This window comes from Cottoperca gobio, chromosome 2 (genome assembly GCF_900634415.1).
Source record: "Cottoperca gobio chromosome 2, fCotGob3.1, whole genome shotgun sequence".
Taxonomy (NCBI): Eukaryota; Metazoa; Chordata; class Actinopteri; order Perciformes; family Bovichtidae; genus Cottoperca; species Cottoperca gobio.
This window is the reverse complement of record NC_041356.1, coordinates 768477-795261: the sequence shown is the minus strand read 5'-3', so window position 1 is coordinate 795261 and position 26785 is coordinate 768477. Positions and strand designations below refer to the sequence as shown.

Here is a 26785-nt window from a genome sequence, read left to right as displayed (position 1 = left end):
ACTCGGAACATAGCGGAGGACGAAGCTGTTCCTACCCGGACCTGCAATGAGACGCACACTTAAATATGGCTGCCAACATAGAGCAAATTTTCCAGGATTTTATATTGAATAAAATCAGAGAAATTGAAGACCAGAATGAAGACAAAGCGTACGTCAATGTTTTGTTTCGTTTTTGTTTTTGTAATAGCTAGCTAATGAAAATAACTGAAAAAAACACGAGTTTCCATTTCAACGGCTGGTTGCCGCTCTAGTTACTAAATGTACCATACAAGCTAATGTTACATCATAAAATGTGTACATTTAAACGTCGGGATACAACAAGTGAATATGTTATTAATAGGGCTGATGGGGTGTACATACAGTCCCGGTTGTAGTAACATTAGTTGGCTGATGAAGTGGGTAAAGCGGTCCTGTTTGCACTCACTGCGGCAACACAGACAGTTTCAGCGAGCTAATATACAAAGTGCATGCATGGTTGTCAACATGCATAAAGTATTTCCCCATTACAGAGAAAGAAATGCATAACGTATAACGTTTTGTCTCCAGGTACACTTGCAAATAAAGTAACGTTAATTTATCCTCTGGTTCCTGAGCAATAATCACATGTGAGGAAAGATTAAAATGTCAATAATGAATGTGACAATGTGTTGCTACAGCCATAACCTTCCCCTTCATCTGAGAAGTAGCTTCAGGTCTTCATTCCTGGCGGCTGTTTTACTCAGTCATTGAGATAACTCATCCTTTTCTTGGGACAGGCCTCTGAATTAACTTTTACGTTGTTTAAGCTCAGGTTTCCTGTTATTGGACATTTAACACACATGGAGCTGTGTTAGTTAGAATAACAGATGCACATAAATAACATTGTCTCCTTATTCTGCCTCTGTGTGTCCTGTCAGTACTGCTGAAGGAGTGGGTGATGAAATGTTTGGAGCAGAAAAAGCCACGTCAGACAGAGACAACCAGGAGAATTTAAGGGCCAGTGCTTCACAAAAGAAACATAAGAAGCACAAAAAAACAAAAAGTAAAAAGAAGAGGAGGAACCGGGAGGAGAAGGAGAGCAGTTCAGAGTCTGGCGCAGAGTTGGACGGAGGAACCAAACATCAGCCAAGGTCAAACTTTGTGAACGGCTTTGTTGATACTCTCACAATTGTTTTATTCAAACTGTTTTATAACCGTGTGGTTACGCTTCCATAACACTGTGAATATGTTAACAGAAAGTAACCTCCGGATTAGTAGGAGTTTCTGGAATAGAAGAAAGCGCTAGTTAACCAGATAACAGATTTAAACAAGCGCAATTAAACAAAAATGACAGTTTGTTAAACGCCACACAGCAGGTTCAACAGACATGAATAGGCTACAACATCAGTATAAAACACTTGAATAAAGCGTCACCGAGTGAGACAAAACATCACGGATATAGCTGTTTACTACAGTACTACAGCACTACTGTACTCCAATTAAAGGTTATCGTACTGTGTAAAAAAACCTGACATACGAGTGTGTGTGTAAGTCGAAGTTGCAGACAGGAACAGTACAGGACATGTGGATTGTTAATAATCATAGCACATTATTTTAAAAGCTCACAGCTAATGTTATTCTTCATTAAGTAATTTAACATACTAACCAACATGCTTTAGTTACACAACATTATAGATATATGTTACTTTTGTATCAGGTTTATAATTGTATTTTTATTTTTTTCATTACATTTCTTTCTTTTATTTGGGGGTTTTGCTTATCGGTTTCTGAAGTTACCTCGCTCCCTAACAGCTGTTTTCTGCCGGCGCATTCATTTAATTAAATGTATTCAGTAAACTCAGGAGACGCAGCCTGTTTTTTCATGCTAATGCTACATTGTGAACAACAAATCTGTGTTGGAATCAGCACGTTAGCTGTCAGACTTGTATTGAGGTGCATTCAAGCTTCATTAACCATGATGTGTTCAAATGTAATCTTGTAAAAATGTAGTTTTTGGTTAGAAACATTCACGGTTACAGTTGTTTGAAGCAGATGTTTTCACAGTAATATAAAATAGATATTAGAGACGGAATTATGACCTGACTTCCTAACAAAATTAACTCAGTATTCAAACCTTAATGAAGGAGTTCATGTTGAAGTAAGTGCGATTTATTCTTCATGTGGCAACCCTCCAGACCTACGGTCTCGTTCACCAGGCTTTGTGGGCGGGACTTTTTTTTTTGCCACGTCATCATCATTCTATATCTACACAACAAATGTGTTTCTGATTATATGTAATCACAATGTTCTTCATAGATCTAGCCTCTTTAATTTTTGCCTCGTCACTGTTGAATCCTCTCAGCCGCTCTTGTGTTCTGTGGAGGTTTCATGTAAACAAACAACGTTTCTGTGTTACTCACTGAAATGCATTGTCTTTAAAGGTCTAAAATTAAGTTCCTTTCTCATAAAACATCTGTATTGTTTATGTCTATATTCACTCGCTTGCAGTCATCTCCTTCTCTGCCTCTGTTGGCGCATTGCTGGATTGGTCGATGACCAAGCCCCTGGACATCAAGCATGGGCATTCTTTGCAGAGGTTGCAGAATGAGTGACTCTTTCTGTGGCTCTCTTTGGTAGTAAATCTATGATTTTGAAACTATTCAAGTTAGCAAACTACACAAGGCAAAAGGTAATAACAATTGAACATGTAAAACCCCATATAAGATCCAGTCATTTTTCTGAAGGCATTTGGGGGGCTGAAGAGTCACTGGACTAACCATGGAGCAAAGGAAAGGCTACAGCTCTCTGCACTCTTTCCCACACAACCTTACGCAGAGTTTGACTTGTAAAGTGAAACGAGTCGGTTGGATTTATTTGTCACTGTGGACAAAAAAAAAAAGGCCACTTTACTATTTTCAAATGTGCCTAACCAAGATTTTTATCTTTGCTCCACAGAAGAGGAACACCAACAGAGGAGATAAACGAGCAAGGTAAGTCCGTCTCTGATTATTTTACCTGCATCAGCTGTGAGGGCCCACCATGGAATACATCAAAAGTCCTGAGCAAGTGTTCTCTTAAGGACTGTTTTAAACTTCTCCCACATGTATCATGAGGCTAATGTGTCGATGAGCCCATTAAAGGGATGGTTTGGATGTTGTTTGAGGTGCTAACCCGTAGTCCGTGTCTGGACCGACAGCAGATGACGGTCAGCACGCCCCGGTTTGGAGAAAGAAGAAAAAGAAGAAGAAGAAGAAGAGGAGGAGGAAGTGTGAAGAGGACTCATCAGATTCCAACTCCGAGTTCGTGTCAAAGCAGAGGGATGGTAAATGTGGTCAAAGCGTATCGCCAAGGCGACGAGTGGAGCTGCCTGATATCATCCCAAAACAGGTAAATACACAATCATTTTTTATATTAAGTCACTGCATGCTGTCTTGGTTATGTTGACAGTGCATAAATGACCTTAGTTCATGTAAAGGTCTAATACAAATGAAGATGTAAAACCTTTAAATATAATATAACATTTGATCCATACGTGTTTTTATTTCCACGTTTTAACGATCAGTCCTGTGAGCTGTTGTGCTCTTGAAAACTACACTTTTTTAGAAACATTTTCTTCTCCAAAGTTATGATTTTTATCATCTTGTATATGACGGATGCGTTTCCTTCTAAACCACACAGTGCTTGGCCATCGCTCGACTTACTGAGCGGAAAGCTAATACGCTGACTGAAGAGAAACATTAAAGGAATCTGGATGCATTTTTAGAATAGAATGAAAAATGTAGCTTTTCCTTAACAGTACACTTCTTGGGGGGAGAATTGCCAGCCTGAAAACACAACATTTTAACCACCCACTCCATGCTTTATCCCAAACCCCAAAAAAACCAAGTCTTTCCCCCTGGACTTGTGGGGTCCGTCCTTTTGCACCTAATTTTAAAAATGTAGTTTTTATTTCTCGCTTCCTAATAGGACAGTTCCAATAAAGGACGAGGAGAAGAGAAACGACACGGCAGGAGGAGTTCTCGTTCCCGTTCACGGTCACATTCCTATTCGGATTCTCATTCCTGTTCCGTGAGGAGGAACTCTCGGTCTAGACCTCGCCACCGAAGATCAAGGACTCGCTCCCTATCGAGTCCACATCGCCACAGGACCCGTTCCAGGTATGAAGGAGAACCACACATTACATTACATTACAGTTCATTTAGCTGACGCTTTTGTCCAAAGCGACAATAAGTACAAACAATCATGAGGATACAACTCCAAACAGCAAGAATCTAGCAAGTACATTATCTACAAATAGGTGAAATCATTTAAGTGCAGAACAATAGCTTCAAATAAGCCAAACAAAGTGCAACATACAGAAACAATAGAATAAAAATTCAACTATTAGCTACAAATAAGCCAAACCAATATAAGTGCAACATACAAAGAACAGTTTCTTTTTTTTCTTTTTTTTCACACAGTTGATGGTCGATTCTTGAGTTCCTGTAACATGTTGAATCATTTATTGATGATTTCAATTTCGCTAACTGGGAAACTACAATAGAAATGTAAGGTTATATTTCCGACATTCTCTACAGATTTGCTGGCAGGAAAATGTAACGCTTACTTTGTAGGCCAAAACACAGTCCATTGCTGGAGGACATGTACTCAATATCTATTCTGATTGCTTAAAGTAGGCGGATGTGTAATGATGTATTTTTCTGGTTATCGCTTGTATATTAAGCTTTCAAATGTGTCCCAAACCTCCATTTTAATTTGGTAATTTAGTGACATATTAAAGGCTGTATTTCACACAGATTCTAAAATTGGTCGGGAGTCATTGGCTCACCATCCAGTAGCGTTAAGATATTCTGCCCACATAATTGTAATGGCACACAAACGTTGACAAGTACATAATATTGCTACCCGTCTGCCTCCATGGTGCATTAACAGAGTCCTTCATCATAATCCTGCTTCTCATTGTGATGTTTCTTTCTCCTGCCATGATGTGTGTGTGCTGCTGGTAGATCCTCAGAAAAGAGGGGAGCTTTACATGAATCCATACAGTCCACCCAAGGTCCTTCAACAGGCGTCCAGCCACCTCATCCGGCCTCCAGCCCGACCCAGAGTAGCATCATCAAAGCGGAAGAGTCCAGCACAGAGTTGCAGAGCCCAGACCGGAGTGAAAAGCCACCAGAGAACAAAGAAGAGAAAGTAGATGACTCGTCACAAAAACTAGGTACTAAAACTAAAGTCCGTAGATTTTCTTACAGTAGTTTGTTATGCAATTTATTGTAATTGATACAATTGTATTCTATTTCTTTAAAAATGTTCCTCTGCACTGTCTGAAGAACCAAAGATTAAATTATTATAAATGTCATTCTGCAACACGGGGTTGCACAACGCAATGGAGCCAGGTCTCTGTAAAGATGTGGGCACAACAAGGCACGTTTATTTCTACAGCACATTTCAACGACGAGGCAATTTTAAAGAGCTTTACAAAAACATTAAAAGCATTTTAAGACCTTTAATGTGTGAGTCAAATCCATAGTTCTCAACACAACCCCCAGCCCCTCTGTCCTGGGGGTGTTCAACACAAATCTTAAAATCACAGATTAACTACACAGTCACAGACCATACAGACAGTTGTAGAGGAGGAATTCAGCTGAAGAGCCACATATTCAAAAGAAGCAATGTTTCTAACTCGGCCTCCTTTCTTAGGCTCTCTAGCCTCACTCATAAATCTGAAGTTGGGAGGGGTTGATCCGATAAGAACAGCCGCACTGTTATTTTGGTCCGACCAAGTTTCAGTTGAAAACATAAACTCCAGATTGTGCTTCGTAATACAATCATTGACTAGAACGTTTTTTCCTGCCAAAGACCTGACGTTTAATAAAGCTTTAGTGCGTTAAAAGCATTATCTGCGTGGGGAGGAGGGAGAAAGGGTGACTGGAGAGAAGAGTGAGCTGGATGGGTTTGGGAGGGGTGAAAGAAGAGTATCCTCATAGGCGTTGGTAGGAAGTCTTCCCTGATCAAAACTTTCCTCAGGCGGGAGCTTCGGTGGTTCGTCCTCCAAGGCTTCTGCATTATGTCTTCCTCCTGTTTTGATTCCTCTTGTCCTCGGCAGTGAGAACAATTTTACTCCTGACTTGTTCAGGCCTTAACAAACATGTCTGCAGTCCCAGAAAAAGATGGAATGTATCAGAAAAAAGAGACTAAATGGTCAGTACATGCAGGTGAAAGCCAACAATCATCTGAATCTCTCAACTCCTCTTCTGACTGGCGGTAGATAAACACCTTGTTTCAGCACTTCACACTGTTGTTTTACATCATCATTCGTCCCAATGTGCAGTATGACGTCTTTCACAGTTGGGTGTTTGGCCCCGATTATACAGGGCCGTGCTTCCAATCCTATGTCGATGATTGTGTCTCTTGTCTAGTAATAGTATAACAATTTTAAAGTGAATGAATAAAATACACCAAGTTGGTCCGCAGAGCAACTGAAGTACGACATAAAAATCACCAGTTCTAAAATAGTCTAAAAGTTGGAGCCTGCTGGAGCTCCCCTCACCCTTTATCACCCTGTTTACGTTCTCCTTCTCACAGAGTCGTATATCAATGCCTACTGGTTTCACTCCTGCTTCCCCCCCTAAGACATCAGCTGCATTCCAAACGTTAAAGTCACATATTGATAATACCATTCAGGAACATTATTTTTCCACAGGCGCTACCGGGTCTTAACTGGCATGAATGAACAAGTCTGTAAATCTCCTCAGAATGCACCTCCTTACAGACGTGCATCTCTTTTCAGACTCGGGGTTAGGGCGCCAGCAGAAGTGTATAGTGTACATTCTGAACTTTAACGTTAACCTTGGTGATTTCAGGACAGCTATTAGGAAAGTGTTCTTTCTTGTTACGGAGTAGACGGTGCGAAAGGAACTTTGCTTTCCCCCCGCCGGTTTCTCGGTCAGCTTGGAACAGTCTTCACGTTTAGTTGAGCCTCTTTGGCAAGATACATGGCGTCTGTCCTGGAAGTGTTTTTGGGGTCTGCTTGGTCATCTTCTCCACCCCTTTCTTTCCATTCTTCATCTGTCGAGTGGATAACAGCACTTATGAACCGAGCCACTTTGCATGTGCTTTTGTCTGCATACTGAGGAATCGTCAAGGGTGTGAGACTGCTGAACTCCATTTCCCAGGATTCCCTGCTAAGCACTTCATCGACATTTGAACCACATTTCATCTCGGCTCCATCACTTCCTTCTGTGGACTTAAACAAACCAACCAAGGACTGAAAGTAGAAGGATAACTCCTCAAAGGCATCAACATCTCCACTTTACTTCACATTACTTCAATTGACTATTTAGGATCTCCGTTAGTCATTACCGAAGTAACAGCTATTCTTCTGAGGCATTCAAACAATGTTGACGAGCCACAATATCAACAAAATTAAAAAAGTAGATCTCTCACATTCATAATGTCTCACCTACCTCAACAGTACATATAACAAATGTAATCAGCTTTCACATACAGTATCATAAGTCACCTAAAGATTTATTTCTTAATTATCACTGTTCTTAACTTCCTTTTAAAACTGATGCTACTGGTAATCTGATGGTAGTTTATTCCACTTCAACACATTACAGTTTTTTTTTTTTAAAACATTGGTTATGGTAATGTAAAGCGTCCCATGACGGTGTACAGATGGGAATATCGGCACACGTGTTTCTTATATACTGAACCAGGCTGGGTATCAGTCTCTCTTCCTTCCACACTGTTCCTCATTGAGCAGCGAGGCGGGCAGCTCTGTTTTGAGTGAACTGGATCTTTTTGAGCGGTTGTTGTGAAGGCCGAGAGCAGAATCCCGCACAGTAATCGAGGCGGGATACAAAAAATAAGCGCACCTTCTGATGACAGAACCTTCTCTAATAATTTTGGCAACCTGGTCACTGTGTTCCCCATTAATTGCTTAGACTCTACTTTCTATCGCCATGGTTTCATAACGAACCACAACGATTTTTACACTTCTCAACGCTGCCTTCAGCCTTCATATCAAGTCAAACCATTTCTTGTCATATGCACAGTTAAAAACAAGTTTCTCTATACAATGGAATTCCTAATTATGCTTTCACTCTGAATGTCGCATACAAAAAACATGAAGTAGGCTATATAGAAATAAATACAAGAAAATAAATGAATAAGACTACGTACATACGATATACAGAATAATAGAGTGCAAAATGATATGCGGACAGTGAGCGTTAAGATTAGATCCTGATCGTTTTTTGTTGAAAAACCTTTAATGATGGGATCAATTGTTTTAGATTGGCTGTGTGCATCTCAATATGACTCAAACGTTTTTTTGTTGCTTCAGGGAAACACCATCAGGATGACGGTTAAAAGTGTGTGAGTTTCAGGATGGGATAAGTTGCAATGTAGTTATTGTTCTTGTAAAATAATTATCATGTACCTACCTTTGTACCTTTTTATTAAAGTTTCTACATGTAGTTCCGAGCCACCTGCTCCAAAGAAATAGGGCGCAGAATTTCACCTTGAAACTGACTCCATACGATCCATCATCAAAACCATCAGTTATTAAAAAAAAGCTACAGTGACTCACTATCGCCTCTAGAGGAACAAGTGGTATTACAGACTGGACGCAGCACAGCTAGCTGTTAGCATGCTAACTTCTGTAGATATCTCTGCAACACAACACATAGACATGTTTGACGTCAACACTGTTACCTCTTCACACTAAATGTTTTAAGTTTAAATTCTGGCAGATCATACACATTGGACCTTTAAGTCTAACCTTTACACACACAAACATTTTACGTTGGTTCGTTTCTTGAAGGAGTGTTCAATGAATGTGTTTCGTTTGTTTCATGCCAAAGCTGCAGGTTCTGGCGCACCCCAGTCTATGCTGAACCAGTCGACATCGACCGATCCGGACCGGACGACCGCGCCAAAATCACCCAGGTCCTCCGACACTAACGTTAAATTTCCAGCAAAGAAGAGGAGGAAACCATCCAACTCCCCACCGAGGAATAAAGAAGCAAAGTCATCAAAGAGGCAGAAACGATCCAAGTCACCATGTAGGAACCACAGGAAGGGATCCAGATCCAGGAGTCTTTCAAAGAAGAAGAGAACACGGTCGAGGTAGAGTGACTGCGTTTTTTCTTTATCCGGGTGGTGTTATAACTAAAAGAAACAAAACAAAACAAAACTCATCTTAAAACACTGTAAACTGCTGTTGCCTGTCATGAATTATGGATGAGTTACTTTTCCCCAATTAGTGTCAGTGGTGGAAAGTAACAACATATGTTAGGCAGACAATTTGTAGTTTCTGTTAAATATATTTGAAAAAAAGTTAACCTGTTTTGAATAGAGGGCAGTGCTTAATTTAGGTCTGGGACCAATAATTGATGATGCATTTTTTGGGGGTCCTGCCTATTTGCTTGCTTCCTGAGGTCCATGAGGTCAAAGGGAAACCAATGCCAGAATTTATTAAAGTGTCCACCGTGGAGGATTGTGTACTTATGTTGCCGGTATTCTTCATCAGAAGTGCTAGCTAGATGGACAGTGTCAGAAAACCCTCCACACCTATTGAATTAGGGGGGGGGGGGGGGGGGGGGGGGGCGCTGTGTCCGACAATTTCTGAACAAGTAAGCAGGGTTTGAACGTCTCTCTCAAGCGCTCTTTATTTTATTTCTTTTGGTGCGTTCACATGGATGCGAACTGAATTGTCGTCCAACGTTACTCGCATGAGTTTGACCGCGGCATCGTTTGTGTTTACTTCCTTCACTCATGCTAGACGCGCTGGAGAGGAGGTGGGGCTTATTTCCATGTAGATACCAACAAAGTTTCATCAACCATGGCCGAAAAAAACACTATTGCTGCTTTTATATGTTGTGTAAGTCTCGAATGCTTCCTAATAATAGGAAGGTCGGTGCAGAACTGCCACCTGGATGAATAGTCTTCATATTGGAGATATTGTTTCAGCGGTTTTGCTTCATTGCAAATTAATTGAACTAGATATTGTCTGTGCAGGTCAGGGGGCCGGCGGTCGCGGAAGTCGCGCTCACAGTCGGTGTCACGGGGTCGGAGGAGGGCTACGTACAGCCAGAGGGACCGCTGGAAACGAGAGCCGAGTCACTCCCCCGTACTCATCCTCCGCAAAAATAGATCCCCCACTCGGAAACTCTGCAGCTCGAGCAACAGCCCTCAACGCATCAGTGAACTGGGTCAGATAATATGAATTGTATCATTTGAATGTCATAGAACATTTGAATACACTTCATTTGAATACCAACTGTACTACTGTTAGTTGTTTTGTTTGCATTTCTTGCAATATTATTTATACAGTAGGTATCATTGTTATGAGGTCACTTTTCCGACTGGAAAACTCTGCTGCCATTGTAAAGAGCTGCACAAATACATTTAAAGAGGATTCCATTGTTACAGTGTGCCAAAGGCTGGCGAGAAGAGTTACATTAACACTAGTGTAATGTTAATCGCCTGGTGTTAACCTACATGTGCTACATTGTACCGATTAGTCATTTCCAATGGAGCTACTTTTTCCTCTCGATGCCACAGCTCTACTAATTCATAGCAGTAACAAGCCATAATCTATACAGGTACATTATCTGAATATTTTCAAGATATACATCACATTGTAAAGAAACTAACTGAAAGCAGGTGTTGGATCAAGACATCCATTTATTTAATAGATTCCTTTATTGTTTATTCATTTGTGTTTCTCAGATAAAGAGCAGTTGTTGGAAATTGCCAAGGCCAATGCTGCTGCCATGTGTGCCAAAGCAGGGATGCCCATCCCTGCCAGCCTGAGGTCCACGGTGCTCCCCCTGGCTCTGCCAAGTATGGCCATGAATGCTGCAATGGCCAGTATGACAGCTGGTATACATGTTTTACTTTTATCTACTTAGTGCATGATTAAACATTATTTTTATTACTGATCCATCAACTGTGTCGCCGTAATTCTAGAATTCAAATAAGTTTTAAGTTTCTATATCGATCACCTTCTGAGACAAACAATTGAAAAGCTTGACACCTTAGATTAGCTACTACTGTATATGTATACTTGTCTTTCATTGGCTTGTTGTCTTTCTCTGTGTCTCGATCTTCCTTTAAAGCCACCATGACAGCGGCATTGACTAATATGGGCATGTCTTCACTGCTCCCGCTGCCCTCCATCACAAACAAGCCACCTTCTGCCTCCGCCCAACCCAACATCGCTGCTTTGGAGGAAGTGAAGAGGAAAGTAGCAAAGCAGGCCAACAGCATCAGCATTAAGGAGTTCACTGACGTAAGTGTAACTCTTTAACGGTAATACATGTAGTTTCAAAAAAATACATAAAAGCCACTAACAACAACAACAGGCACATTTTGTGTGTTACAAAAAAAACAACACAGTCCAGACATGTTACCGTATAATTATCAGCCTCGGAAGTCCATCCATCTTTTTCTGCTTATCGCTCCTCCTGGGGGATCCCAAGGTGTTCCCAGGCCAGATAAGGAAGGCGGCCAGGAGTGTGAAGTTAATTTATAACGTTGATCAAATTCAGAGTTCTTGAAGCGTTCTTGTAGTTTAAACCCAGAAATAAAAAATGTTTAATATCGAGATCTTGTTACACCCCTATCTGATTAATATTTTTTAATATATTTATTTTCCACTGTGTCTCAAAAGTTCACGTGAATGCCCTGCACACGCTGTGGACATGTAGCAACATCAAGGAACATGTGGTGGTGAAACAATGTTCCTTGAAGACGGTACTTAATTTGCTGTGTCTGTGTCTGTTTTGTAGAAATGCAAGATGATTGTGGACAGTAAAGGCGAGCTGCCGGTGGCGATGCCTCACGTTTCAGACGAGGAGGATGACGGGAAACCTTTCGGAGGATCAGCTCTTCGAGAGCAAAAAGCCATCAGCTTCAGCATCAACGTAACGATCCACACACACACACACACACACACACACACACACACACACACACACACATCTTCTCTGAGTTCACATTTTTACTATGGATGACAGTTTCTTCCCTAGTGAATGTATGTGAATCTGTGGTAAACCCCTACCGAGAGGTTTCTGGAGTAGCACTTTACATTACGAAATAACAGAACATTCATTTCATTATCATGAAATTATTGTCACATTATTGTGAACATATTACTTCTTATTACCCCATCTTAACATTATCCCCATTACTACCCTTGCATTATTGCAATATGGCCTTGGGATTATTTTTGCTTCACCGCAGTGATTTTAGACAATGGTAGTGGATGGAAGCGCACATTTCCTTTTTGCCGATTTTCTGTAAAGTTCGGTGAAAATATGGAGACCATGGCAAAAAATGAAATGCAAATTAAGTGGGTTTCCATCGGATAAAGTTTATACCTGAGCAAACGTTTCCAATGTCAGGAAAAGAAAAACATGGAATTGGAGGCGTCAACTTTACAGCTGTTGGGCGAGTTATTCTGTTTGTGTTTATATGAGATTATATTACCTGCTTCCCGAAGCGAGATGATGACCGAGATGTGCCAATAACAACTCTGAGACTCCCCTGAAGGGTGCAGCAATTATTTTGACAGCTGTGGGGAAAAGTTCTGCTGGAGATCATTTACAGGAGACTTCCGCTTAATTTCAGTATTATAATATTTTTTACCCCGATTAGAATTGTTGTGCAAGTTTTGTTACATTCTTTTGCCGCTTCTATGCAGCTATAATTCCATAATTTGTATAGAAATGCTAGGATGGAAACATGGCTGTGTGGTACCCGTCGCATATTAACTTTTGGAAAATAAAATCAAGTTTCCTTTCTTAATTAATTAAATGTATTGGACCATTAGATTCGGCCGACACAACAGTATTAGAACGAGCTATTTAAAATAAACATGTCAAATATGTAACTATTTGTATTACAATTACCATAATAGTCAAATACATTTCATGATTGTGACGGCCACGTTGGACACCTACCAAAAGAAACGAGGGAAGCTTTAAAAAAAATATAGCCTCGGTAATTACACCATGATGTTTGACGTATTATTCTAATGCACACCTGCCAGCCACTCAGTGTTTAGCACCCTGAATGAGTACCTTACTAATTAAATGTAAGTTTAGTACTTATGCAACCCATTGGTTAAAAATTCCCCCCAAAAAAGTCTCTTCTCATTTTCCTTCAGAACACCACAGTTCGTCCAGCAGTGCGTAGTGACGCGGGCATGGCCAAGGAGTTTCCCGTGTCGTCAGGATCCCAACATCGCAAGAAGGTCTGGATGGATTTTCAAATAGATTTTTAGATCTTATAAAAAGTGTTTAAAAGTCTAGAATGTACGAGATACTGTGGAGCTACAGAAAAACCTCCGGCCAATGCCGTCCACAGTTAACTCGCCTATTTATTTATTATCTTGTTTCCCGCTATAGATCACAGACAGGTATTTACAATAGGGTTCCTGCAGAACCTTAAAAGGGGAAGAGGGGGGATGGGGGTATTGAATTTGGGACGCCCCATGTACCAAGTCTGTACAAGACACATTCGGGCGAAATGGCCCCTAACCCTAAGTAAACATGTATCGTTTTTTTCTTACATTTTGGTTATTGTAAAGTTGGTGTTAAATTGAATTCCAAATGAGATTTAAAAAAGTCCTTCAAGTCTTAAATGTAATTTGGCGTAAACTGTGGGAACCCTGCACAATGCAAAGCTCGTATTGCAGTACTATATGTGGCCACTAGAGGCAATCTGAGGCAAAATAACCTCAAACTAGCATCGCTCACTGAATGAACTGAATCGAGGGCAGAACAGCTGTCCTTTTTTTCACAGATGAGTGAGGAAGTGAGTTCACATTGTCTGTTGTAGGACTGATTGCTTTAATGTTGAACATTAAGCCCACTTATATTAAGCAGTTGTGTTTACCATGTCACACAACAGTTTAATAATGCTTTCTGAGTAATGTAATGTGTTGTTCTGTCTAGGAGGGCGAAGCACTGGGTGCCTATGGAGAATGGGTTCCTGTTGACAAAAGCGCAGACAAAGCTGCAGCTGCGTCCAGAAAGGCCCTGACCACTGTTCCCATAGTGACGGCCACTTCATCATTAGGTGAAACAGCGACAGAGTTACCAGAGGTCGTGGAACCGCCTACAGATAATGACAGCGTTTTTCCTGACCCACTGCTGCAGGTGAGAAGGGGAAGCACACTTTGTAGAAAACATACTGTCTGTAAGTATTTACTGGTGCATCTGTCTGCACACAGATAATGTAGAACCGTAGTTACATCCGTAACTTTTGTTGTTTTTTGCATGTAACTTGCTACTGTTCACTGGATAAGTAGTAGTCATTCTTTTAACACTACACTGGCTTTTCAGCAGTTATAAGGACATCTTAGATGTATTGTGCAAAGTTGCACATTTGATGATGCAGAGAACATAGAAGCTTCTCTTCTTTCCAGGTCTTTAAGGTCTGACTTATATGCCCTTACAGGTGGGAAAAAATTATTCCTTTAATGTCACCTAGTCTTGGGAAAAAGATTTATACAATATGAGCATATCTCGAAAAAGTTGTAGCCATCAGAGAATCTAAATGAATGGATTAAGGAGCTATTTCAAAATTATCTTGATGTGAGTTTTCTCACATCAAGATCAAGTGCAAGGACATTGATTTCTGAAGGGACTGCATGTGTTTTTTATGTGCTTCCTGCTCAAGGGCAGTCATACAAAGGATTCAGTTTTCGAAACGGCTCTCGTTCCACAGAACTACTGCACCTTCTCTGCCCTAAATATCCGCTGAGATAGATATTTTCTAGGTTAAGAAAGTTGACGCTTTTACTCCTAGTCATAAACGTATTATATACAGTGCATTCAGAAAGTATTCAGAACCCTTCACTTTTTTTTAAATCACCAATCTACACACAAAACCCCATAATGACAAAGAAAACAGGTGTTTAGAATTTTTGGTAAAGTAATTTAAAAAAGAAAAAAGTATTCAGACCCTTTACTCCAGGGGTGGGGAACCTTTTTCCTATCAAGGGCCATTTTTTTTTTACAACATCCTTCGAGGGCCATACTAATTATTGAACTCATAACCTCTGCACATTTTTTTTAAGACACAGCCCATTCATTTCACCTTTCTTTTATGCTGTGCAAAAAAGCAACTTTTTTTCCATGTATCTTTCTGTTTTATCAGAAATCAGAAATCCTTTATTAGTCCCACAACGGGGAAATGTATCTCGTCACAGCAAAACAACATATGAAGTAAAAAGGCAGTACACAATAATTAAATAGAATAAAAAATAATATAAGTACCAAATGGTTGATAGAAAATAAAGTGAATATTGCACATGGCAGTGATAATTGCACAAATTATAAAAAGTGAGTATTGTAAATGGCAGTGATAATTGCACAGCAGTGGTGGAACAGTCTGTTCTTGGTGTGGTGGTCTACCTCTCTATCTTTCCATGTTTTCATGTTACGCTCTGGAGAGAGCTGCTTGTTGGGCCAAACTCCGCCAAAGAGCGTTAACTTTATCCAAACGCACTTGTCCTTTCAGCTCGTGCAGTTCGGCATGTTTCGTACAGTAATGACGCTCGAGATTATTTTTCCATCACCGCAAGTACGTCCGCACAAACTAGACACACTGGCCTTTTACTTCCACAAAGAAATAATCGTTCGTCCATTTCTCCTGGAAAGTGCGACATTCCACATCCAGCTTTCTCTGTTTTACACTCGCCATGCTGCATTCGCTGATGTCAATGACGATCTCGTCAGTTTTTTGACATGACGTGACCACGTGATGACACGTTCCACTCGTGTTGTGTTCAAGGACCCTGACCTTGGCCAGGAAAAACAGTCAGTCGCCTGTTTAAAATATTGCCATCTAGTTATTTTTGCTAGTGGATTTTATTTGCGTGCGTTTTACAAATTACCTCGAGGGCTGGATCAAATGGTCTCGCGGGCCGTATACGGCCCGGAGGCCGGAAGTTCCCTTCTCCCCCGATTGCTCAGTTTGGCCAGCTCTACGAAGAGTCCTGGTGGTTCCATATTTCTTCCATTTAAGAATGACGGAGACCACTGTGCTCTTCGGGACCTGCAATGCTGCAGAAATAGTTTTATACACTTCCCCAGATCTGTGTCTCAGAGGTCTACGGACAATTCCTTCGTCTTCATAGTTTGGGTTATTCTCTGACATGCAGCGTCAACTGTGTGACCTTATATAGACAGGTGTGTGCCTTTCCAATGTCCAATTAATTTAATTTACCACAGGTGGACTCCAATCAAGTTGTAGAAACATCTCAAAGATGATCAGTGGAAACAGGATGCAAGCTCAAATATGAGTGTCATAGCAAAGGGTCTGAGAACTTATGTAAATGTGATATTTCGTTTTTTATTTTTGTATTACTTTGCCGAAAATTCTAATCACCTGTTTTTGCTTTGTCATTATGGGGTATTGTGTGTAGATTGGTGATCAAAAAAAGAATTGAATCCATTTTATAATAAGGCTGTAAAGTAACAAAATGTTGAAAAAATATAAGTTTAATATCTGTTGTAATAAGCTTTTCTGAATCTAACTTTGTCCCTGTTGATACGTTTGTAGACCTGAGTGTGCCGACACATGCCAGACTGACTGACTTTTTGCCTTTTACATTTTAAAATGAACCTCTCTTCCCCCTCTCCCTCTTTCTCCCCCCCCCCCCCCTCTCTCTCTCTCTCTCGCTCTCTCTCTCTCTCTCTCTCTCTCTCTCTCTCTCTCTCTCTCTCTCTCTCTCTCTCTGTAGCCAGTAGATATTTCTCAGGCGGTAACTGAGAGAATCAAAGCTCAAAGACGATTGGCTGAGAACCCCTATGATGTCACTGCCATCTGCATGCTCAGCCGGGCACAAGAGCAGGTATAAAACACATATTTTACGAAATATTTTTAGTGCACAAACTCACACAAATTAAATAAGATTAATATGTATGGTATGGTAAACTTGCCATTTTCAAGATAATGAAAAAATGTACACGACTTAGAGTCCACAAACACGCCTGTGACTCTTTCTAGCTTTGCTTAGGCACTGCAGTGCTTAGAGCTAAATGCTAAAATATCAGCAAGCTAACATGATTGAAGGACGTTCATACTACTAATTGTATGTAGAGCACTTCATTGTTGAATGTTTTTCTACTTTGACTATTGAGATATATGATCCAATGGAAATGTCCTGTTTTGGTAGGTGGATGCGTGGGCCCAGTCCAACACTGTTCCTGGCCTTTTCACTGGTTCCACTGGAGCCCAGGTCCTCAGCTCGGAGGAGCTTTCCACCAGCGGACCACAAGCATGGCTGAAGAAAGTAAGATGTGCATGAAGAGAATATACACAAACAAGTATAGAAAACTTGCAGTAGAAGTTGTGTGGATTGTTTCGAGGATGGTAAACAGCAGACTTCTGAACCAATATGAGCACCTGAGCTGCCTCCAGAGTGCGATGTGTTAGAACCAAGGCTGGGTCATAAGCTGTTTGCCATGGCATGGTCTGCAGTGTTTCAACATCACCTTTAGTATTGTCTCGGCTCTATATCTCCGCTGTGTTGTTTGTGTCTCTCCAGTGCTGGGTGTGTATTCGCTCAGAACAAAGGCGCTGTTTCGCGGGCTTCCGGGAGGGCCGTAAGTGAAGTTGCCGTAATGAGTCGATATATGCTGTAAAGCGCAGAGTCTCATCTTTCAGAAACCGTTGAAATGTCTTCGATTGCGCAAACTTTGACATAATTACGGTAATCCAAAATTTTGCTTGCAAAATGTGTCGTCGTGACATATTCAGTGTTAAAGGGTTACGTCGAGTGGAGTAGAGCCGTACTGGTGTAACTGCAACTTGAAGTACTTGAGTACATCAAGAATTGTACATAGAAATATATGATAATAATATTGTACGACACACCACGAATATTGGTCAAACACACAATATGTATATGGAAACCAAAGTAAAACTTGAGTAACTTCTTAACTTGACTACATAAGAATGATAAGTAGAGAAAAGCAAAGGAATTACAGCCTTTATCAAGTCAATTTAACTCCAGATTGAACCAGCAATTTAAGGGATTTAGGGGAGATGGTGAATAGAGTTGAAAGTTCACATTCTCATCCATTTAACCGCCTTCAACAGTAACTTTATCCCTTTTTTAGCATACTGTAGTCTGGTGGTCTAGTAGTACGGCTTCCAAACAGAACACCAGATGGTTGTGAGTTCAATACCAGGGCTGCCACCATTGTACCCCTGAGCAAGGTACTTAACCCTGAGCTGCTCCAGGGAGACTGTCCCTGTTCACTGTAAGTCTCTCTGGATAAGAACGTCTGCTAAATGACCTGTAATGTAATAATACATAAACTCAGTGAAAAAGTTGACGTTTCACAGCTCTGTGCTGGCTCCAAAACCTGAAGAAACAAACAAAAGTTTGCCGTCTTGTTTTGCCTGTGACTTCACACAACGTTGCAGGTATAGCCTGTAAAAGGATACATTCCACAGATCATCCGCTCCGCAAGCGGTCTGCATTACAGCTTCAATGTAGCCCAACCGGACATTATGACTTGAGAGATTTAAATATGTCGGCCTTCAACAGATTTTCCTTGTTTAAAAAAACTTTAATTACGAGATAATGGAAACCCTGGTTCTTCATACAAAACATCCGTTGTGCACTCTTTCTCCGTTGTCAGGGTGAGGAGGGGGTGGAGAGGAGGATTTGGGTAGGTACCAACACCAACTGTATTTTGTGAGTTACTTGCCACATAACAGTTAAAAGGGAAGGCTTTTTCTTCCACTTCTCCACCAATGCAGAAGTCGTCCTTATCACCTCCGACTGATAAATCAAATCAAATGTATTCATATAGCCCAATATCACAAATGACATATTTGTCTCAGTGGGGTTTACAGCATACGACACCCTCTGTCCTTAGACCCTCGCACCGCAACAACTTAGGAGGATCCCTCTCCCAGGACGGACTGATGTGCAATAGGTGTTGTGTGTTGAGAACAAACGACATAGTAAAATCCAGGATGATCCAGGATGATGTCAAAAACGTGGGCCATGGGCTGGTCCAAGGGAAGCCTGAGCCAGGCTTAACTATAAGCTTTATCAAAGCTTAATATCTTTCTTCTTTCTTTCCCTCCATCTGACTTTGTCCATTCGTGTCTCGTTTAGGACCAGTTCCTCAGGGCAGCTCCAGTATCAGGGGGTGTTGGGGAGTTCCTGATGAGAAAGATGGGCTGGAAGACAGGAGAGGGCCTCGGGAGGAACCGCGAGGGTACCGTAGAGCCAATCATCATTGACTTCAAGGTCGACCGTAAAGGTGTGAGGCCACAGAACACTGGACCAACAGCCGAGTGATACAGATTTAGATAATGAGCCTTGTATGCTTTACAAAGCGGGATAGTGAAGGCAAACTGATCTCAGGTGAGGGAACAGACACGTAGCTCCTCGTGGAGACTAGGAATACTGGCAGTCATAGCTCATCCAGACCTGTCCCAGTGCCTCATCAATACTTGCCCCACTGAAAAGAAAAGGCGGAGCAGAACTAAGCATTGTGGGTGTCAAGTGGTGACAATGGAAATAACCTTTTGAAGAGCCTCTCATTCTTTGAACTTGAAATGCTATAGTAGCATCTATCGTTGAAGCAGGAAGCATTTTAACATCTCAAATAATTTCCTCTCACTGATGCTTGAGGTGGTAAATACTGCAAATTCTGGTTCACAGTAGTACCCTAAGAAACACTCCTGTCATTGCACAATTACCATTTGCCTATTCTGAATAATAAGGTGTGCATTTTTACGTGTTTCAGGACTAGTTGCTGAAGGAGAGAAGCCACAGAAGCAGACGGGAGGACTGGTGGTTACCAAGGATCTAATGGGTAAAGGATGCTCAGCAAACACACACAGCGTGTACACTGGGGAAAAGTGGAATATCGTCCTGCAAGTCTCTTATTTAGCTACAACCTTTAGCCTCACACTTGATTTGTAGAGATGAATTGCTGACACTAGCATCACATTGGATGAGAAAAGGCCTTTTGTGAACTAATGACTTACACACTGTAGCTCCTGATTAGTAAAACAGCTCTACCCTTATCTGACATTACCAGGTTTTTGGAAGAAACAGATTTAAGCACTAAATTAATCTACAATCTAAAGAGAATAAGACAAGAAGCAGCAACATAACAGCTGAGACAAACTGAGAAACATACAGTCCGCACGGCAACAACAAGGTCAGCTAACGTAACGTCATCAAGTGCTGTGGATGTTACGTTAATGTTACTCTGTCATGCTATGCCAGACTCAAATAAATTGTCACGTAGAGAAGAGAAGATTTCCTTGTAGTGCTGTTAAAAGTGGGATTAGAAAAAAAAGTACCATTCTCGGACTATTCCGAGTTGGATGCGTAAGAGAGAGAACAGAGCAGTAATGCAAGAGATGCTGCTGCACAGGAGGCTGAATCCATGAGCCACCTTTCTGTTCCAAATGAATTCAGAAAATTGTAATTTCAATTTGGTTCAATAAGGATTTGAAGTATGTTTATTCAGACTGAATTAATCCTACTGACGAGAGAGAGGGTTAAGGGGGTCGAACACTACATGTCTAGTTTCGTAAGGTTAGGAGTGAAAGAGGGAAAAGTTATGCCTAAAAAGTTAATCAAATTCATAAATTCCTGCCTCATGCTCATGCTGATGCATATATATTCACTGTGCAAAGGATTGTGGGTCAGAATAACCAGAAAAGCATGCTGGTTTGCATACTGCACACTATATGACATACTAAATCCTGTTCTGGCATACTAAAAAGTACGGTAGTATGTATTGGAATGCACAGATTATGCATTTCCCTGGCAACACCGGCCTTTTCACACCTGGATCAGAGAAACTCGTATGTGAGAACGAACAGTGTGCATGTGCAGGCATACAAAAGAAAGCAACCCATCAGCCTTGATACATTAAAACACTCTGCACACGTCTGGTATATTATTGACAGACACGCATTTAAAACGGCCAACAACAAGACCCCCTCAAACACAGAGTTGTGTTGCTTCTGTGGGAGTACTACTGTGTATATATAGTATATATACTGTACATGCAGAAAGACTTGCCACTCTTTTTATAGACACCAAGAAAAACCGCTTCTCCGTATTTATTTAACCATCTGAGTTATACAAGGTAGATCGTTGTGTTGTTTTTGCATGAAGAGCTCAGAAACCAGCCCGCAGAGAGCATGCTGAGCAAATACAGCTGCCATAGCCTTTAAAATCCAAATTCAAGCAAGAATTCACTTTATTTATACAGCGCCTTTTATGCACTTATTGCAGCCCAAAGTGCTTTACAATTCAGCAGCAAAGAAAACAAGTTTAAAAACCATGCACAAGGAGGAAGGGAGAAAATGACAGGAAATCATAAAAGATTAAAAGCAGAGCGATTCTAGTTATAGGTAATATTAAAAAGACGTGTTTTGAGTTATTGTTTAAAACTGTCCACATAGTCTGCAAGTGTAATGTTTAAAGGCAGACCCTGTTAACTATGTAAAACTATGGCCCTTGCCATTTGAAAATTGTAGTCCAAAATGACCTCACTAGTTTATAATGGCCATTTTCATTGTTAGCTTTGATCCGCGCTATTCAATTCAAATCAATTCAGCTTCTTCAGACGATGTTTGTGTGACCCTTCAACATCTTCTGCCTTGTTCTCCGTGCACAGGGAAGCACCCGGTGTCTGCTCTCATCGAGTTGTGTAACAAGAGACGAGTGATGCAGCCGGACTTTGTAATGGTTCATCACAGCGGTCCCGACCACCGCAAGAACTTCCTCTTCAAGGTGGGTCATCCTGTGTGTCACTTCACTCTTTTCATGGCTTCTTACCATTTCTTCAAGTATTGCACACATTGGATTGTTCACCTCTTGGTGGCTCTGTACGAAATGTAAAGATGTTTCAAAACCCCAAATATCAACCTCATTGTGGCGCTAAAGGAAAAGTCAGAGCATCAAGTCTGTAGGCTTCATCGTGAAACCAATCATTTCTGTTCCATATTTTGACCCAGTGCCAGTGTTGCTAACTCCTGAGTAAGAAAAGTAGCTATTGGATGTCCTAAAAGTCGCTAAATGACGTCATCGCCTAATTTGCATAATAATCAATTTGCATGTAATTGTAATGGCTGTAGGAGAGGAATAATTATAATATTATTATAATATATATATTATATATTATTTTGTGATTGAAATAGGCCGTCACTTCACAAAATATAAAGTCACTAGATTTGTCGCAAGTCGCTTTTGACAAAATTAATCGGCAAGAGGATATGGAAAGTTGCCAGATTAATTAAGAAAGTTGCAGTTGGGAACACTGGGCAGTTCATGTAGGAGATGTTTTGTGAATTTCACCAAGGGATCAATAAAGTTTTCTTTAACCTGTAATAATACATGATTATATTTGTTATTACCAATCTGAATCAAAGTCATTTAAAGTTATAAATGTAGTGCAGTAACAAGTACAATATTTGTCTTGGAAATGTATTTGAGTAGCGGTATAAAGTACCATATCAATGGAAATACTTGAGTAAAGTACCTCACAATTGTACCTAGTAAATGTACTCTTACTTTCACCACTGATGATTAAAGCATGTGTTCTAACAGTCTGTTTTGCACAAAAGGCGATGGCTATGTTTGATTTTTGCAGTTGTAATACGATTTCTGTATGTGCATTGCATTTTCCAAATTGTGCAAAAAACATGTATCGTAGGTCATTAGTTAGTATCTTTATCTATGTGATCATTTTGTTTTAAACGAATGACGGAGGTTTGCTTTCCTCTCCTGTTCATCATCTCTGTTCTCGTACACATTCTGTTCTTATTCATTGTATCCTCTGTTAAATTCTATCATGTGTTGTGTCTCCAGGTCACAGTGAACGGCGTGGACTACCAACCCCAGACGGCGAGTCCCAACAAGAAACATGCCAAGGCCATGGCAGCCACCGTTGCTCTGCAGGCTCTGGGGGAGGTAATAATGAAAATAATAATTGAAGCATGTGGCCATGTTTTATAGACGTAATATCATTTTATTTGCCTTTATTTCACCGGTGTTTTCACCATGTGGTCCAGTCAGGGAGCAAGCATTATAATATACATAAAGAAAAACATGAAAGTATATTAAATACTGCTCAAATGTCATTAATACATCTTAATGTTGTGAGGCTTTAATACTGATGGAAAGAGAAGCTGCAAGATGGACAAAAGCTGACGTTCCTGTACCCCTGAAGATGAATTGTAATAACTTTGGTGATCCTCTGACTCGTTCAGAATATCAGCTTGTTCCATACTTTTGGTTATTGAGCAAAGACGTTCCCATCAGCCTCAGCTGTGAACTTTAGTAAACATTATACCTGCTACACATCTGCATGTTCAGCACACACACACACACACACACACTCACACACACACACACACACACACAGATGTGTCAACGTTTTACTCTATTAAAGGATAAATAACAGTTGCACACCTGGAGAACTCACATGCGTTACTATGACAACCAGCAGCCAGCAGGTGTCATAACTGCATATTTAGCAGGATTGTTAGTGCAGTGACTTTTATATTGCTCATCTCTTCTGTTTTGATATGTTGTGTGAATGTTTCCTATTTATTATTATCTTTATTTATTATAATATAATGAAACATGAGAAATCACTCTGTTAAGCGTCTTTGAGTTATTAGAAAAGTGCTATACAAGTTAAATGTATTATTATTAAATGTCTTCTGTCCTATAATAGGTCTAATTGTATTATCATGGGAATCAGATTCTTGTCGATAAAAAGAGGATTAAATCCTCCATTTTCATTCCATTAATACAGAACAATCTTAATCTGTCCTAAAAACATATTTTGGTTGCAGATCAGGTCTATGCCCTTTATACACGTAACCGTGCTTCATGTTTGTCTCCAGGTTCCCGTTGATGGACCGGGCCTCTACACCGGCCCCGTCTTCACTGCTGCTTCCACCGGCCCGCTGTTTTCTACGTAGTCCTCCACACACAAGAGTTCAACTGCTCGGAACTATGTTCTCTCTTCAGCTGTGGGACGCCGACACAAAGAGTTTTCTTTGGAGTCCAACTAAAAACCTGTCTGTCGTCTCCACTCTCGTGACTTATTTATACAGTGAGAACCAGGAAGAGCCGTCTGGTTTCCTTTTTAAAAGTCACCATGTTCACGACAGGGTGGGTTTTTTTAGGATTGGGAAAGAGTCTCCATCATTTCACATGTGGATGGGCTTGTATGTATGTAAGTATGTATGTATGATATAGTAGCATATCAGCCGGATATATATTAGCTGACCACTACTTAAGTCTAGTCCTCTGCAACGGATGTGTTTCTGTAAATGACTTGTCTTGTTGGTTAACTTCCCTCTCGGTCCTGATATTACACGTGTGGCCTGGCCGTAACGTTTTATGGAACTAGAAATGTGCAAACAGAATAAAGATTAGATTTATGTTACGCAGTGGAGGAAGCCACTGCCTGTGTTGGTTTTCTAAGACTGTGACCTCCAGGTTGTGGCTGCTGCTTTTACCCAGTGAAGAGACTCATTCTGTGGAAATGTTCCATGAAAAACCAAGTACCCGAACCAACCAGCAGGAGTCCACAAGTGCAATGACATCATCGCTCACCATCTTCCCATCAGAAAACACTGCCAGTGTGTGAGACGGCACCGGGGAAGCAACTGCTGCTAAGCACTGGTTGTGTAAAGACATAATTTTCCCGGATCAATTCCCAAACATGCGTCATCTTATAACGTACAACTTGACAGTGAGGAAGGAAACACAACTGCAAGTTCCAGTCATTCTGTGGAGAATTGTGACCCAAACATGACTACTGACTCTAAATGTAAACGTGTTTTATACTCAACCTCTTCATAAACTTGTATATCTTGAGCAAGGTAACATTTCTATCCTCTTTAAAGGTCCAGTGCAAAGGCTTTAAGGGGGTTATAGTATTTATAACTATATTTTCTTTAGTGTGTAATCGCCTGAAACCTTAGAACGAGCAAAGGGACCGAGTCATCTTCCACGGAGGCCGCCATGTTGCACCGCCATGTTCCTACGGTAGCCCAGAATGGACAAACCAAACTCTGGCTCTACAGAGGGCGTTGTACTGTATCGTGTTGAGGGCTATTTGCAACCTCAGCACTAGATGACACTATGCCTACTCACTAGTCCTTTAAAATAAGTGATACAACTCATTACTTTTCTTATTGTAAAATAAATCGTATGAGAAAAAAAAGACCCAAGAAACCGAAGCGACTAACAATTATTGAGAATTAAAATCCCCCATGGGTCACATGTTGCTTAACTTCCAATGAACACACACGTATGACTGTTGTACATGATGGTCTTTGTTTTGTGCAGATTCTCACACGTCAGCCGCTCAACGCGGATTTATGATTTATGATATTCATGACTGTCACTGGATACATCTGGAGCCCCTTTCATATTATTTTCTTTGATTGTAATTCTTTTTACCTGAGAGAACTTTTCATATGAATAAAGACGACCACAGCTACTTATTGTAATAATTATAAATACATTTTTTATCAAATGTGCTTAACAGCAATTTTCCAAGAAATCAACATGAAAGTTATACCAGTTATTTACTGGTGTATAGTTCAAAGATAATATAAATTGTTGACCATCACACTCATTAAAGCCAGATTGGAGGATTCCTCTATTTCATCAGATTTGTGACTATAATAAAAAAATAACAAAAGCCTTATCTTTAAAGACTTTTTTCCAGAGCAATATTATCAAATGTTTTAGTTAAAGTTCCAGCTGCAGAATTCTCAACTATCTTAAGACTTTAGTTATAAAAGGAACATACACCCCCAAAGAATGTATCCGTAAACGCCCATATTGTAATGCGTTTGTAGTGAATTACTGTAAAGGTGAAGCAAATAGATATATGTTATATATTATATATGTTACAAACCGTGCTTATTCCTGACTCATCACAACTTCTGTATTTAAGAATCATTGGAACTTTGTATTTTTTCACTCTCTTTTCTTCTTTATTGATATATTTAAGGGAAGTGAGCCGGTAGGCTTTAAGAATGAACGTGGCCATTTTAAGATTGGTTAAATCGACGATGAGAAGTATTTAAAAAAATTGGCGTAAAGATAGCCTACTTGATTAGATTGCCCACGCTTAGAACCGCGTCAATCCATCTGGAGTCTGGGGAATGCTGGGGCGTAGGGTGTTTAACATGACTTTTTATGACCGTGGTGAAACTCGCGGGTGGCTCACGTCCAAACTTGGAGTCATATACAGGTCAGTCCCAAGAAAATGTTGACGTTTTTGACTTAAAACTATGCAATCTCACATCATTTTTGGACCATTACTATTACTCAGTGGTGGGCCATCAGGGCCAGCAAGGTCTTCTCTGCTGGCCTAAACATCATCAGAATATACATTTAATTTTTATATATTTTTTCCACAAATATGTATTAAATGATTCCCCATAGTCTATTCTCTTCATTTCATAGCTTTCCTCTTGGTTGCGCTGCTTCCAGCCTCAGATCGAGATTTGGAGGGCTGGCCTTTATGTTAGAGCTTTTATCCAATCATATTTCAGCCATAATGTGTTTCCAGGGTCCATGAAATCTGCCCTTAGGCCTTCAGAATCAACGGTGCGGGCGCCTTTAGCTTAAAGTGAACAGAGACAAAACTGTGGCGTTAACCAATCAGATTTCGAGTTGGGGACACTGGGGCCAGCTAGCAGGCGTACGATAACGTCAGCATGTCCACATCTTTTGATTGGATACGCACTATTGATAGGCAGAGCTATTCAGAGCTAG

General features: G+C 40.5%; 1 protein-coding gene across 2 annotated transcripts; it reads left to right on the top strand.

Moving 5' to 3' along the window:
• Nucleotides 1-25496, top strand: sonb (SON DNA and RNA binding protein b). 2 transcript variants are annotated; one of them, XM_029451719.1, is made up of 20 exons: nucleotides 1-148; nucleotides 897-1109; nucleotides 2914-2948; nucleotides 3158-3345; nucleotides 3925-4115; nucleotides 4965-5176; nucleotides 8829-9093; nucleotides 9985-10178; nucleotides 10699-10851; nucleotides 11088-11260; nucleotides 11760-11894; nucleotides 13139-13225; nucleotides 13929-14132; nucleotides 16724-16834; nucleotides 17159-17275; nucleotides 19118-19265; nucleotides 19755-19823; nucleotides 21651-21766; nucleotides 22844-22945; nucleotides 23887-25496. In XM_029451719.1, the coding sequence occupies exons 1-20, from the start codon at nucleotides 66-68 to the stop codon at nucleotides 23962-23964; spliced, it is 2874 nt and encodes a 957-aa protein (XP_029307579.1). In that variant the 5' UTR covers nucleotides 1-65; the 3' UTR covers nucleotides 23965-25496. The 2 variants fall into 2 exon arrangements, with proteins under 2 accessions (XP_029307579.1, XP_029307570.1); XM_029451710.1 differs by having other exon boundaries at nucleotides 3155-3345.
• Nucleotides 25497-26785: the final 1289 nt, after the last annotated feature.